We start from the raw sequence: 16,650 nt of genomic DNA, 5'->3' as shown, positions 1-16,650 counted from the left end.
GTTGAGGAAATGTGTGGTGGTCTTTTCTTTACAATCTTCTTAAATCCAAGAAACAAACAGAGGCTATTTTTTCCTCCCACAGGAAAAAAGATTAATTCTACTTCATGTATCATTTCTTTTATCATATGTATTATTCATTAGTTTATTGTTATGCTACATCTCCAACATGGCAGCGTCCTCTCTTAAATCTATGCCAGTCACTAGTAACCCATAGTAACCATATTAAAACCTCTAATGATTCACTTCAGATCTTCCATCAATACACTTATTTACACCTCACTCATTCATGCCTTCTCTGTCTCTCTCTCCCTCTCTCTCTCTGTCTCTCTTTCTCTCTCTCTGCAGGAGAGAGTGTGTGACAGTCCCTCTCTCTCTCCATCTGTTGATGAGATCAACACTCCTCTGCAGTCGCAGCCCAGCAGCTCGGCCTCCAGCTCACCCGAAAGACTGGGTACACTCACACGCGCGCACACACACACACACACACACACACACACACACACACACACACACACACACACACACACAAAACTCACTGTGCTTTTTCTTTCAACAGGATTGGTGTCCGCTGATGCAGATGTTGCACTGCCCAACCCTGCTGCACCCATCAAGAAAATAACAAAGGACAAAGGTTGGACCACACACACACACACACACACACACACACACACACTTATATAAGTGCGTATATTCCATTACCCATCTTAATCTAAACCCTCACCCATTTTGTTTTTGACAACTGACAAATTGTCCTCACTTAGAGCGCTTTCCTCATCTACTGTATTTATACACACACACACACACACACACACAGACACACACACACACACACACAGACACACACACACACACACACACACAGACACACACACACAAAGTCACTTGACTGAAAACACACTCGCAGAAACACACAGAACCAGAAGCGTCAGGATGTTCAGCCCCTCCTATTGATCACCTGTCTCTGAGCCATCAATCAGAGGAATGAACGAGGGAGGCAGAGATAAATAGATATATAGATAGATAGATGAAGGGGGGAGGGGGTGAGGCTAAGTGAAGGAGACATGGCTAAAAGGGGTCGAGAGGTCACACACTAAAAGCATGTGGGGCCTCTCCTCCCTCCATCACACACTTTGTATTTTCCATTCTTATAACACATTCTGTTTTCAGCTAATTCTTCACTCTCCTCACCTCCTCTCCTTATTTCCTCTCCATTCATACTCCTGAGGCTGCCCTGCAGACATCAGCAGGAGCAGCTTCCTTTAAAATCAATACAAATCTGCTTCTCTTAAAGAATGGAGTGTGGATCTTAAAGGAATAGTTCAACCAAAAACAATATAATTTGTATATAGTGCTCACCTCTGTAGGCTCTCTGTGGTCCCAGAAAAAGCTTTCAATCGAATGCGGAGCGCCCGAAAAATGAAAGCATGTCAGTGCAAACGGACTTCGACGGAGGCCGAAAAAAAGACAGCAGAACAGTTACAAAAACGCCCGGAAAACTTTCAGAAAATCCCTGTGCAGCATTATCGAAGTGTCTTGTATCATGAGCTCTTGGAAATCCAAACACAACTATTTTTGCCAATCCATGGGGTGAATGGATGGGTCGAACAAATGGGACTTTCACCCAGGTGACCGCTGTTCGTGTCCCGTGTGAAACCAAAAGTCAACGTTCACTTATTTTAACTCACGTAGCGTAAAACAAACATACTCATTTTAACCCAAACCATTATTTTTTCTAAACCTAACCAAGTAGTTTTGTTTGAATTCACAACGTTAACCACATGTTTAAAACAGCGGTATGTGAAGCGTCGTAGTTTCACACGTAGGGCTACCGAGTGTGTTAACCAGTTGTGTTGTCTTCCTGTCCACCATGCAACTTATTGTCCTCCCGGGTTAACCCTTTTTCTGAGGTTTTTGAAGCTTTTTGGAGGTTTCTGGGGCTTTTTTTCTGCCCTTTTTTTCACTACCTGCGGATATACCACTAACATCAACTTATTCCCATTAGTTGTACACTTTCTTTTTTTTTTTTTAAATTAAAGGTCAATAAACCTCATTTATATAAAATTATACCTCATTTTTGAGTAAAAAAAAAAAGCTTAAATTTTGAATTATTTCGACAAGTAGTTATGATTGAGTGGATAATCACAGACTAGAGCTGGGCGATATGGAAAAAATCTAATGTCACGATATTGTTGACCAAATACCTCAATATCGATATTGCGGCGATATTGTAGGGTTGACAATTGGTGCTTACAAAAAAAATTTACACAATGAGATTTTTGATCAGTAAAAAATAAGTAAAAAAAATATAATAACTAAGTGGGTAAAATAGAAAAGCTAGAACAGTCTGGTAAATTCGAAAGATTACATCACTTTACTGCAATCCAGCCATTAAAACCAGGGACAGATAACACTTGTGTCATATCACAATATTACGATATCCAAAATCTAAGATGATATCCAGTCTCATATCACGATATCGATAGAATATGGATATATTGCCCAGCCCTATCACAGACTGTCAAAGTTTAGTCAGGATACTGTTTAGAAACCATTCCATAGTTTTTTCAAATGCTGTAACATTTAATAAAACACCCTAAATTCCATGAAAGTGGAGATCTGATCCTTATTTTTCCTTGAGAAGAGCGTTGTATGGAACAACGATGTTATTTTTAGGGAATTTGCTTGGAAGAAACCCACATTTTCTGATGTAGAAACTTTGAAAATGGGTCAAATTTGACCCGAGGACAACAGGAGGGTTAAAAAGTGACGCCAAGGGGTCCTTGTTTGTGACGGGTTGGGAATGAGAACGGACTGCAGTAGCTGAAGATAACTTTGCGCCAATGATCCTCTTTTAAATAAAAAATAAACCAGAGGTTCCCTTGACACAGTTAGAAATGACCGTGAAATCTGATTTACGTACAACGGTTCTGAGTGTTTGTGCGTCATGTTGGACTAATATGCTGTACCAAGACTCTGCGATACTGTACCTAAACAATCCTGGACGGCTCATTAAAACATTAAAACACATTCAAGTTCCTGTTGATAACTAGAAAGCATATAAAAGCCACTCAGACACAGAAAGTGTTTACTGCTCATCTCAGGGGAAAATAACAGACAACGAAATGTTCTCCCTCCATCTGGAAGGTATATTGGAGCAATTACTGCAGCGGAACGACATAATAAACTAAACCTGTGTTTGTGAGAGAGAGTGACCTTACTGTGTGTCGTATCCTCGGACAGTTTTTGTGTGTTATTTAATTCAAATTTGTGACCAGTGGAAGCAAACAAAGTGTTTTAAATGCTGGGGCTCAGTTTTGGATAATTTGCAGAAATTCCATTCAGAAAGGTATTTTTTTTATACGGTAACTTTACTCATAAAATTGATTAATGCGCATTAAGTAACACTCTGCATCCTTCAATGTCTGCATTTTCCCTGCTTCTCCTTTTTCAAAATAAAAGCACTTCCTTGTGCTACAGTAGAATGAAACCAAGTGTTCATTCTTACTGTTTTTCCTCCCTCCACTCATTTTTATAATCCTTTCCCCCCTCCTCTTTTTATCGAAATGCCTGTCTCTTTTTTTTTTTAAATCCGTTTAAACGCTCCCTCTTCTTCCTCCCTCCTCTCCATATTCTGCTGTTTCTTTATTTATATTTCATCCCAGTTTTTCCTCATATTCTCTCCTCTGCACCACGTCATCGTTTGTCCTTTACTGCGCTCACCTTTTATTCCCCTTATCCACTCCACTTTCTCCTAACACTTTTTTACATTTCAAAGCTTTGTCAACATGTAATGGGAGACAAGACAAGAGGTGAAAAGACAAATTGTTGACAAAAGAAGAAAGGATGAGAATAAAATAAGGAAGATTGACCTGGAAATTGGGAAAGAGAAAGAAGGAAACACTGGGGAAGAGAAGAAGAAAGTTTTAATGATGAAGATGAGAGAAAGAAACGTGGAAGTGAAGAAAAGGTGATGAGGAAAGATATGAGCGGAAAGGTGGAGTAAAGGGATGTATGGATGAAGTGGCAGATAGGAATAGAGATGGTGTGTGTGTGTGTGTGTGTGTGTGTGTGTGTGTGTGTGTGTGTGTGTGTGTGTGTGTGAGAGAGTGCATCTTAATCAGCGTTAATTTCACAGCAGAGTTAACCCAGTTGTCAGTGTGTTAGGCATTAAGGGCTGATCAGACACTGTGACGCACACACACACACACACACACACACACACACACACACACACACACACACACACACACACAAATCAAGAATGTCTTTAATCCTTGCCAATTAGTACCACACATGATTGTCTGAATACTAACGACCTGTGTATGTGTGTGTGTGTGTGTGTGTGTGTGTGTGTGTGTGTGTGTGTGGTGTAATTGATTTCTGTGATGCTGCTTCGTTGCCTTTTATACCTTAGTAAGCATCAACATTTCATAAACTTATACGACGTACATTTATTTTACTATTTTTTAAAAGTGTTGGCTATTAAAGGAATAGCTCGACATTTGGTGAAATATACTTATTTGCTTTCTTGCTGAGAGTTATTGTAGATGAAAAGATTGATACCCCACTCTTGTCTCTTCGTTAAATGCTAAGCTACAGCTAGCGTAGCAAAGCTGACCTTTGATGCACTCTCAGCAGCTAAATTCTTTACAAGTTTGAAGGCAGATTTTGGAGTTCATGGACGGCTTAAAAGTCCTTACTTGTTTGTTTGAAGTAGTAATAATAACAATATTGTTAAGATGTAAAGTACTTTTCATTAAACATTTAGGAAAACAAATATGTACACATAAGATTACCACACAAAACCAAAAAAAAAAGATTCTCTTTTCAAAAGACAGGACAGTATTCTGTCATTTTATTAACGTGATGTGTTATTTTAGTATGTAGTATTTTTTATTAAAATGTCATAGTAAAGTGTGCCATAAAAGAGGTCAACCAAAATCCCCCCAAAAGAAATGTTTTTGATATTTATTCTTCGCAGAAGAGTCTTCGCTGGGACAAGCCCTGCCCCCTGGCTTCCCTGCTCCGTTCCTATTCGCTGACGGCCTGTCGTCAGTGGAGACCCTGCTCACCAACATCCAGGTATGATCCTGCTTTTATTGTCTCGAAAGACTCTTGTGTTAGAGGAAGGTAGAGGATTCAATGGCGTATTACTGTAATACTGCCTGTTTATATAAGGGTGTTTACCGTGTAAATGTTTGTTTTTATTACTATTTTTATTATAATTTATTCATTTTGTTATATTTCTTATACTTTATGTATATTTTTTCTCCTATGTCTACTTGTGTTAAAAAAGTTTTTGTCTATGTGTATTTGTGTTATTCTGATGTGTGTAAATGTTTTTCTTTTGAGCTGCTGTAGCACAGGAATTTCCCCAGTGTGGGATTAATAAAGTATACTGTATCTTATCTTATTATAGTGTTATAATATCACCAATAAGGATTATTGAAGACAATACAGCAATATTATATTAGAAGACATTCTTTGCTGTGATCATGGTTAATTAAAGGTTCACCTCCTTCTCGTATTAAAGACATTTAGACAGTGTATATGATAACAAACAGAATCAGTTTGATTTTCAAGTAGGCTTCACATACAAGGACTTGCCATGGTATTTTGGTGCGTAACATACACCACGTACAGAAAAGCTGAATATTTAAGAATCCTTATTTAAAACAGAAATGTACAATAAAAAACATGTAAAATACATCTGTTTAAAAAAGAAAACAGTTGTACAGAAGCACTGTGATCACTGATGATCTGTGAGAAAATTGTGACAAGCAGCATTACAAATTACACAAATAACTAATATGTTTAAGGATGTTCCATGAAACATGTATGCAAAAGAAGAACAGTAGAACATTAAAAGGAAAATATAGGATGTTAAATTATTCCAAACAATTATGCACATGGAGTATAAGTTTTAACCCTTGTGTTGTCTTCCTGTCGACCAAGAACTTGTTTGTCATTCAGTGTCCAAAAAAATGTGAACACTTTTTTTTTTTTAACGTTTTATGACCCCTTTTTCGATGCTTCTGGCGCTTTAAAAAAAGTTTGTCGCTTTTTCCGACACTTTTTTAAATTCATGGTCAATAAACCTAATTTATATGACATTATGCCACATTTTTTTAGTTAAACAAAAGCAGAAATTATGAATTATTTAGACTTGTAGTAAAGATCAGAGGATGTTGAGTGGATCACAGAATTTAAAAGTTTAGTTTCAGGATACTGTTTTGAAACAATTTAAATTATTTTTTTCAAGTGCTATAATAATGTAATAAAACACCCAAAGTTCAATGGAAGTAATCATTAATTTGTTAAAATGTTGTATGGGTTCCATACAACGTACATCCACGCATCCATTGTTATATTTGGGCAATTTGGTTGAAAGAAAGCCATATTTCTGTTAACAAAATCTTTGAAAATGGGTCAAATTTGACCCGAGGACAACACAAGGGTTAAGTATAAAAGAGATTTTTTTTCTTAGTACGTATCTTACAAAGGATTATCTTATATTATTATCATAAATTACTCTGTTGAAACCTATGCTTATAAAATGTAGATATATTACTAAATAGTTATCTTATTTCAAGCAATCAGTGCAGTCTTTTCTTTGACTGTTCTTATTGGACTGCAGTGCTCCCAACATATCCAGTATCACAATAAAACCTGCAGTATTGAGGTGAAGGATAAAACCGCAGATATTAACACCGGACACTTTGTAAACAGATTTTATCAAGATGTTTGATCCCTATTATCAGAAAATAATACTCAAAACGCTGATACTTTAGTTTTGACATCTGCATACTGTCACTAAAGTCAACGGGTGTCTTTTAAAGTTATTTTCCCTATAACAAGATTTCTTGTAACCGTGTCCTCTCAGGGCCTGTTGAAGGTGGCGGTGGAGAATGCCCGGGTGCAGGACAAACAGATCCAGGCGGAGAAAAGAGAACTGAAGATGGAGCTCTACAGAGAAAGAGAGATGAGAGAGAGTCTCGAACGACAGCTCACCTCCGAACTACAGAGCAGGGGTAAAGATTAACACACAATAAAAACAGCCATTTCACACATTTGTGGTACAATGATACACCCAGAACACAAAGCACCAATGGAAAAGGTTGGAACTTGAGAAAGAAATGATTTTCTTGAGTAGGAATTTTTTTTTCTTCTAACTGGTCTAATCATTGCGTTGGCTATGGGACAACATGGAAGTTGTTTGAAGGCACTCAGGGAAATGTGGGAACTTTAACCGAAATAGAAATACTTGAGGCAGCTTAAAGGGATACTTCGTATCTTTTGAAGTGTGCTTGTGTGAGCTAGGATTGGGCATCGAGAACCGATTCCTACTTGGAATTGTTTCAAAAATTACGATTCCAGTAGAATTGTTTCTTTATTGGAATTTTATTAGAGGATTTGGTTTCAAATCAGATCATCACTTCCCAATTTAATATGCACAAGTTCTGGTTTCCGTAGCAGCCAGGCGCTTGTTGTGTTGCAGCCTTGGAGCACAGTAAGCGGCGCTCTAGTGTGGCTTTATTTAACGTTGAAAAAGCTCTGTAAAAGTGCAAACCACCATAGAATCGAAATAAAACCTTCCTCTTATTTGTGAAAATAGGCATGTGACCCGTTTCAACTCCACCCCTCAAAGAATCGGAATCGAGAATCAATACGAATCGGAATCGAAAGGAAGAATCGGAATTGGAATCAGAATCATTAAAATCCAAACGATGCTCAACCCTAGTGTGAGCTACTTCTCCATAGTCAGTGTGTTAGCTAGAGTAGATGGAGGTCGGCACGCCCCCAGTTTAGAGAAGCAGGCAGGAGTATAGACACAGAAGCTAAGCAATGTCCTGCTGTAAACGGGGGCAGCAGCTAAACGTATTTTAGAAACCTAAAAAATCAATATCAGTTAAAGTGTACACTATATTTAGAATATTTTTAACTGCTTTACCTTGCTGTCAGACCGCTCTTAACAATGGGGAACTGTAAGTCGTTATATCGCTCTCTTCAAGCCAAAAGTAAACATAAGCCGCTTTCCGACCGGAGGGATTATTGCAGTTTGCATAACGTTCCTAGAACCCTTTTTTTCTCGTGTTCCGACCGGACCAATTTGGGGATTATTAAAGGGCCCATGGCATGGAATTTTCACTTTATGAGGTTTTTTAACATTAATATGAGTTCCCCCAGCCAGCCTATGGTCCCCCAGTAGCTAGAAATGGCGATAGGTGTAAACCGAGCCCTGGGTATCCTGCTCTGCCTTTGAGAAAATGAAAGCTCAGATGGGCCGATCTGGAATCTTCCTCCTTATGAGGTCATAAGGAGGAAGGTTACCTCCCCTTTCTCTGCTTTCCCCGCCCAGAGAATTTGGCCCACCTATGAGAAAGAGAGAGGCATCATGGCTTTCAAACGAGCAAAGTGGCAGTTGGTCAAGGCCACACCCCCACTCTCCACCTTGCCCCCCCCCCCTCTCTCCTCCTCAATAGCTACACATGGCACATACTAAGGAAAGCTCATTGTGGGACTGGCTCTAGTGGCTGTAATTCTGCACCAAGGCTGAATTTCGGGAAAGAGACTTCAGATACAGTATTAGGGGACCACTAAGGCCTATATAAAAGCATCCAAAGAGCACCATGTCATGGGACCTTTAAGTTCCTCTGGCCACAGTTCCTGTAACTTCTTTCAGCTCCTACTTCAGGGCAGAGTCTTTTCCCTTTGCCGCATAGTGGTGGTTAGATGGCTGTGTTACTCCAGATTTCCACTGAATGCAGAACGTCTGCGGACCGGCTCTGCTGCGTGTCGGCTGCGTGCTCCACCGTCCATCAATACCCACCAGGTCCGGATTTGTTGCGGCACGGCTGCGGCCATGACTGACAGCTGAAGTCACCAGGACCCACAAGATCTCGCGAATTCACGTAGAATAGAACCACAAAACCAACAACAGTTTGTTTCCATCCAGAGAAGTAGAGGGGAAACAACTCTGTGCTGTGTTTTCAAGGTGTAGTGCAGGGAAATATGATCCGCTGTGAGCACGGTGTGTTTTATTTTGAAAATTAACCGGATGTTTTATTTTGTTTCTGTGCTTGACTTCCTGTCCCACACTATCTGAATTGTACTGAATTGCTGCGGAGCTCTCCGGCGTCCGGCAAAAATAGAAGCTGTGCGTATCTGCTCCGGAGGGCTGCGGACTGCAGGCGTTCTGCAGTCAGTGGAAATGCACACATTGACTTTAATGGAAACCTAATGACGTTCTGCAACCGGTGGAAATTGGGGGTTATAATAACAAAAGGTCAGTTCCTATGGCCACTTGGCCAGTGTGAATCCAAATGGCAAAACCAGTTTTAGGGGAGAGTAGTTAGTAGAACTGTTCCTATAACTATGTTCCTGTAACTACTTGGTCAGAAAGAGGCTATAGATAACAGCTATAGTTCCCTGTCAGAAAGGGCTGTCTAACCGCAAGGTTAGTGAAATATTCTAAATATAGCGTACACGTAAACTGATATTGATGATTGTATTTTTAGGTTTCTAAAATACGTTTTAGCTGCTGCCCCAGTCCACAGCAGTACGTTGCTTAGCTTCCGTGTCGGTACTCCTGCCTGTTTCTCCAAACTGGGGTATGGAGAAGTAGCTCACACAACCACACTTTGAAACATCCAAACTGAACACAAAATGACTCCTGGGACTTTTTTCCCCCCTCATGTGATCACGTCTTCCTCGTCTTCCTCCCTCAGCCTCCATCCAGAAGCGTCTGAAGAAGGAGAAGAAGGCCAAGAGGAAGCTGCAGGAGGCGCTGGAGTTTGAGTCGAAGAGGAGGGAAAGGGTGGAGGACGCTCTGAAACACTCATCCTCGTCCTCCCCGTCTCCTGAGCCGCTGCACACTGCAAACAACAACAAGAACGGTACGACGCCATGTTTGTTCGGTTACACTTGACTTGACGGTATCTACATAAAAGTGACGTGAACGTGTCATAAACATTATAAACAAGTCATAAACGTTTATGACATAACGCTTCTTTTAGTAAGTGTCATTCGGTTTTTGTCATGACGAGTTATAGTTATGGTTATGGTTAGGGTTAGATATGGGTTAAAACTTTTAGGGTTAGGGTTCATGTGTCATGACAGTGTCATGTCACTCTTATGTAGATACCTTCAAGTAAAGTGTTAGCGTTTGTTTTCTTATACTCTGTTTTACTGCTCGCTAGGCTTTCTTTAATGTTTCCCTGTTTGTTAAGGAATCTTTCTAACACTCTTACTGTTCTTTCTAGTTTCAAGTTTGGATTCTTTGGATTAATTTTTAATTAGCTTCTTTCCTTCTTAGTTTGATTAGATGTTTCACTCTACAGTTCTTTCTCTTTTTTTGTTGGTCTCATTTCTTCCTTTTCTTTGATTGAATCTGTTTTTGGAAATGAGGATATCTTTTGGGAAGTGCGAACATTTTGAAAAGGGAGAACAGTTATAAAAACTAACAGTATTTGGGGAAATTGAGTATATTTTTTTTTTGCAATGTTGGGACACTTTGGAATGTATTATGATTTTTGGGAAGCGAGTCCAAATATTTGTGTAAGCAGAGGTCAGTTTGAAAAAGCGACATCATTTTCGGAAAGTGAGGCCATTTGGGAGAATTAGGACATATTCTGGAAAGTAGGGACATGTTTTGGAGGGACATGGTTCTAGCCTTTGTGTTTATCTTGTTGTATCTGAGCTGTTGTTGACTGAAGCTCTTAAAGACAGGCTGCTGCTGGTTTTCTGTCTTCCTTCCATAAAGTTCAGTGTAATCACCAGCGGCAGTAATTGTGCATTTGATCTCCTCTGTGTAGCTTTACTTCAAACGAATGCTAAAATAGCCATCCCAGTTGACTAATACTGTACGGGACATTTTAACCAAGCCAAAAACAAAAACAAATATTTGCTGGTTTCAGCTTCTTAGATGTGGAGATTTGTTGCTTTTCTTCATCTTATATGATATTCAATTTAATATATATTTGGTTTTTGGACTCTTGGCCAGACGAAACAAGTAATTTGGGCTAATTTTTCGCATTTTCTGACGTTTTATAGACTTAGACAATTCATTGAGAAAATAATCAGCAGATTAAGCAATAATGTAAGTAATCATTAGTTGCAGCTCGAGAAAAATACAAACAATTTAAAGCCACCATTCTGGTGTTACTCCAAATATATTTTGGGTGCAGGATCAATCTCTATAGACGGACAAATGGTTGTTGTGACTTCTTTGTAAATCCAGTTTGTTTTTGACCTGCACACGGTTACAAGGTGCTGTTTTTCTTTTTTTTTTTTATTGGACGACCCACTGAGACTCTGTCTTGTCTTTGTGTTTCATACCAGACGCTGCTGTAGCCGAGGATAAACCTGAACTTAATGGAAACCAGCAAGACAGCGGCGCTGTACAAGGTACCTGAACACACACACACACACACACACACACACACACACACACACACACACACACACACACACTAACACGTGGTAGGCATATGTGTGTGTGTCTGTTGGGGCCCAGGCTAGATTAGTGGAGACATTAAGCAGACACAGAGACACCGTGGCCTCCCTTTGATGTATGCACCTTATCAGACACACATGTGAGTGTGTGGAAATATTTCATTCAGCTGATGTCAGTGTGTAAAGGTGTGGAAATATTTGCGTTTTAAGGTTGTGTCAACTTGTGTGTTTGTGCTGAGGGCCAAGTTAAAATGTAGACCTTGAGGGTGAGGACATTTTTGGAAAATGGTCACGACATACTACACCTTGACTTTTTTCGACATACTATACTATGACTTTTTTCGACATACTATACTATTACTTTTTCCACTTTATTCGACATACAACTTTTTTCCACTTTCCACATACTATACTATGACATTTTTATGATTTTTTCAACATACTATACGATTACTTTTTTCCACTTTTTTGACATACTATACTATGACTTTTTTCGACATACTATACTGTACTATGACTTTTTTCCACTTTATTTGACATGCGAATTTTTTTCGAAATACTTTACTGACTTTTTTATTTGTTTTCAACATACTATACTATGAATCTTTTATGATTTTTTTCAGCATACTATACTGACATTTTTTCCACTTTTTGTACTATGACTTTTTTATGATTTTTTTCAACATACTATACTATGACTTTTTTGCCACTTTTTTTGACGTACTATACTATGACTTTTTTATGATTTTTTTCAGAATACTATACTATGACTTTCTTCCACTTTTTTCTACATACAACATTTTTTCCACTTTTTTTCTACATACTATACTGTTACTTTTTTCGACATACTATACTATGACTTTTTTATGATTTTTTCAGCATATTATACTATGACTTTGTTCCACTTTTTTCAACATACATTTTTTTCAACATACTATACTATGACCTTTTATGATTTTTTTCAACATACTATACGATTACTTTTTCCACTTTTTGTATATACTATGACTTTTTTCCACTTTTTTTGACATACGAATTTTTTTCGAAATACTTTACTATGACTTTTTTATTTTTTTTCAACATACTGTACTATGAATCTTTTATGATTTTTTTCAGCATACTATACTATGACTTTCTTCCACTTTTTTCGACATACATTTTTTTCGACATACTATACTATGACTTTTTTCCACTTTTTGTATACTATATAGACCTTTTATGATTTTTTTCAACATACTATACTATGACTTTTTTCGACAAACCACTTTTTTTTTTCACTTTTTTTGAAATACTTTACTATGACCTTTTTATGATTTTTTTTCTTCAGCATACTATACTATGACTTTTTCCACTTTTTGTACATACTATGACTTTTTTCTGATATAGTATACTATGACTTTTTTTCCCACTTTTTTCAGCATACTATGCTATGACTTTGTTCCACTTTTTTCGACATACGACATTTTTTTCACTTTTTTCAAAATACTATACTATGACTTTTTTATGATTTTTTTTTCAGCATACTATACTATTACTTTTCCCCCTTTTTCAACATACTATGACTTTTTTCACTTTTTTCAACATACTATACTATGACGTTTTCCCCCCTTTTTTCAACATACTATACTAGGACTTATTTCGACATACTATATATACTAGGACTTTTTTAACATACTATACTGAATTTTTTTCAACATACTATACTAGGACTTTTTTTATGATTTTTTCATCATACTATACTATGACTTTTTTCCACATACTATACTAATACTTTTTAAAACTTTTTTGCTTTTCATAATTTTTTTCAGAGTACTACAGTGGCAAGAGAAAGTATGTGAAACTTTTGGAATTTCATTGGTTTCTGAATAAATTTGTCATAAAATGTGATCTGATCTTCATCTAAGTCAAGGGTATTGACAAACATGTGTCTAAAAATAATAACACAACATTTTTTTGATCTTTCATGTCTTTGTTGAGAACAACCTAAAAAACCTCATAGTGCTTGTGAAAAAAGTATGTGAACCCTTGAGTTAATGACCTAAAAAAAGCTAAATGGAGTCAGGTTTTAGCACACCTTGAGTCTTGTTAAGATAATGAGTTTCACAAACAAATTCTGACCTTTCATGTCTTTATTGAACACACTCATTCAACATTCAAAATGGCAGTGGAAAAAGTAATTGAACCCTTAGAATTAATAACTGGTTGCTTAAGCTCTGTCATATTCTTTGGACGTCTCATGTGTATGGCCCTCTTCAAGTCAATCCGTAGCATCTCTATTGGGTTGAGGTCTGGGCTCTGACTTGGCCACTCCAAAGGCGGATTTTATTTTTCTGAAGCCATTCTGTTGTGGACTTGCTCTGGTGTTTTGGGTCATTGTCCTGTTGCATCATCCACCTTCTGCACGGTTTCAGCTGACATACAGACATTCTCACATTATCTTTTCTATTCTATTCTCACAGTTTCCTCCACTATACTTTACGGTTGGGATGATGTTTTCATGATGATATGCCGTGCCGTTTCTACGCCAGATGTTGTGCTGTGTGGTATTTCCAAATAGTTCAGTCTTAGTTTCATCAGTCCACAAAACATTTTGCCAATACCGCTGTGGAGTGTCAATGTGCTCTTTTGCTAACTTTAGGCGTGCAGCAATGTTCTTTTTAGTAAGCAGTGGCTTCCTTCGTGGCGTCCTGCCGTAGATACCCTGCTTGTTCAATGTTTTACGTATTGTAGACTCATGAACAGAGATGTTAGCCAGTTCCAGTGATGCCTTCAAATCTTTGGCTGTCATTCGGGATTGTTTCTTAACCTCATTGATGAGTCTTCGTTGTGCTCTTGGTGTCATTTTGACTGGGCGCCCACTTCTTGGTAGAGTAGCAACAGTCCCAAAGTGTCTCCATTTGTAGATTGTTTGCCTAACTGTAGACTGGTGAATTTCTAAAGTTTTTGAAATAACTTTGTCACCCTTGCCAGCTTTATGTAAATCAACGATTGTCGAGGCATGGCTCACATAAGTGTGTTCTTGTGCAAACTCCAACAGTTTGAGGAGTCAGTCAATATAGCTGTAGTCCACACCTTCAAACTCATTATCTTAACAAGACTCCAGGTGTAGGTGTACATACTTTTTCCACAAGCACTATGAGGTTTTTTTAGGTTGTTCTCAACAAAGACATGAAAGATCCAAAAAATGTTATTATTTTAGACACATTGTCAATACCCTTGACTTAGATGATCAGATCACATTTTATGACAAATTTATTCAGAAAACCATGACATTCCAAAAGGTTCACATACTTTTTCTTGCCACTGTATACCATGACCTTTTTTCGATATGCTATACTATGACTTTTTTTGACATACTATACTATGGATCTTTATGACATACGACTTTTTTCAAAATACTATACAATGACTTTTTTGATTTTTTTTCAGCCTTTTTCCACTTTTTGTATATACATGACTTCTTACAAAATACTATGACTGTTTTCAACATACTATACATTTATTTTTTTCCACTTTTTTATGACATTTTTCGACATATGACACGCAATGTGACACTGACACAGTGTGGTCTTTTTCTGGTTGTAAAGGCTTCATTACAGTAAAGTGAGTAAAAGCACCAATAGTCAACTCTACAATATTGTTGCAATATCGACATTGATTAATTTGGTCGAAAAATATTGTGATATTTGATTACCTCCATATCGCCCAACTGTGTTATAAAAAAAAAACAGAACAGTACAGCAGCTTTATTGATATATACACACACAATACAACATGCAATGTCAGACTGTTTCTGTCAATTGTAAACAATAACACAGTAGTGGAATAAATATTGAATGGTTAATGTAACAGGTTGCTTTATAAACATGACGTGAAAATGCATATACATGTCAGTATATATACACACAGCAGCTTGGGTTTTCATTTTGACAGTGACATGTACGATAAAAACAAAAAAATATATATAGTGTGATTGAACTTATGTTAACTGTTCATCAGAGTGATGGCCTGTAGGAAGAAACTTTGTTTTGGCATACAGTGTTTTGTTGTGCCTACAAGAGGGGAGAAGTTGGAACAGGTTGTGTCCAGGGAGTAATGGGTCTGCAAGAGACTTGATTATTGCAGTGTAGAACTGGAGCATCAGCTCCTAAAGCAGGTTCTGAGCTGGCGCAGGAAGTACATCCTCTGCTGGGCCTTTTTGATTACTGTGTCGATGTTGGACGCCCACTTTAGGTCCTGGGAGTTGGTGGGTCCTAGAAAGCTGAAGTTTTCCATAACATTTTAGACAGACATTTCACAGTATGAAAAGAAAAAAAAAGTCAAAGTATAGTATGTTTAAAAAAGTCAGTTATAAAAATCATAGAACGTTGAAAAAATTCATAGTATGTTGAAAAAAGCCATAGAATGTCGAAAAATAGTCATAAAACAGTAATAGTACGTCGAAAAAACAACAGAAAAAAGTCATAGTAGGGTTTCTGCAGGTTTTACCAAGTCAAATTTAAAAGTTTTTAAGACCTTTACGAATGAAATTCAAGACCTATATCACCACATAAAACTACAACGAAATGCAGAGTCACAAAAGTACTTGCAAAGTAAATACATGTATTCAAATTGAATAAAAGCAAAACGGAGTAATAATAATCTGTACATTGACAGCGTATTATATTTATACTAGTGAAAGAAAGAACTACAATCCCACAGAATTAAAAAAAAAGAAAGAAATTCAGTGAGCATTAGAGGTAGCGTTACATGGACATAAGAAAATTAAGACCTTTTAAAATTATTTAAGACCTAGAACACAATACTTTAGGGATTTTTAGACTTTTTAAGACGTATTATGTCAAAAAAAAGTCTAAAAAGTCATAGTATAGTATGTCGAAAAAGTCCATAGTATGTTGAAAAAAATCATATGTAGAAAAAAAATGAAAAAAGTCATAGTATGTCGAAAAAGTCACGTCAAAAAAGTCATAGTATGTCGAAAAAGTCAGAAAAAGATCATACAAAAAGGCATAGTCTGTTGAAAAAAACCATAGTATGTTGAAAATAGTCATAGTATAGAATGTGGAAAAAGTCAATATAGTATGTCATAGTATGTCTAAAAACTCATAAGTCACAGTTTAGTATGTCGAAAAAAGTCATAGTATAGTATGTCAATAGTCACTGTGTGTCAAAAAAGTCATAGAATGTCAAAAAAAA

General features: G+C 37.3%; 1 protein-coding gene and 1 long non-coding RNA gene across 2 annotated transcripts in view; one reads left to right on the top strand and one right to left on the bottom strand.

Annotated features, from left to right (window-relative positions):
- The window catches only part of dachb (dachshund b), a 101,815-nt gene that overhangs the window by 76,815 nt on the left and 8,350 nt on the right, over positions 1-16,650 (top strand). Inside the window, exons 6-11 of the mRNA XM_031304037.2 lie at positions 346-451; positions 557-631; positions 4,982-5,082; positions 6,884-7,031; positions 9,729-9,896; positions 11,341-11,406. Of these exons, the coding sequence (XP_031159897.1) occupies positions 346-451; positions 557-631; positions 4,982-5,082; positions 6,884-7,031; positions 9,729-9,896; positions 11,341-11,406 (664 nt within the window). The remainder of the gene's footprint in view (positions 1-345; positions 452-556; positions 632-4,981; positions 5,083-6,883; positions 7,032-9,728; positions 9,897-11,340; positions 11,407-16,650) is intronic.
- The window catches only part of LOC116053115, a 41,451-nt gene continuing 39,974 nt past the window's right edge, over positions 15,174-16,650 (bottom strand). Inside the window, exon 4 of the long non-coding RNA XR_004895509.1 lies at positions 15,174-15,707. This is a non-coding gene — a long non-coding RNA (uncharacterized LOC116053115). The remainder of the gene's footprint in view (positions 15,708-16,650) is intronic.

This window comes from Sander lucioperca, chromosome 17, assembly GCF_008315115.2.
Source record: "Sander lucioperca isolate FBNREF2018 chromosome 17, SLUC_FBN_1.2, whole genome shotgun sequence".
Taxonomy (NCBI): Eukaryota; Metazoa; Chordata; class Actinopteri; order Perciformes; family Percidae; genus Sander; species Sander lucioperca.
Note: the sequence above shows the minus strand (reverse complement) of the source record. Positions and strands in the feature narration are given on the sequence as shown.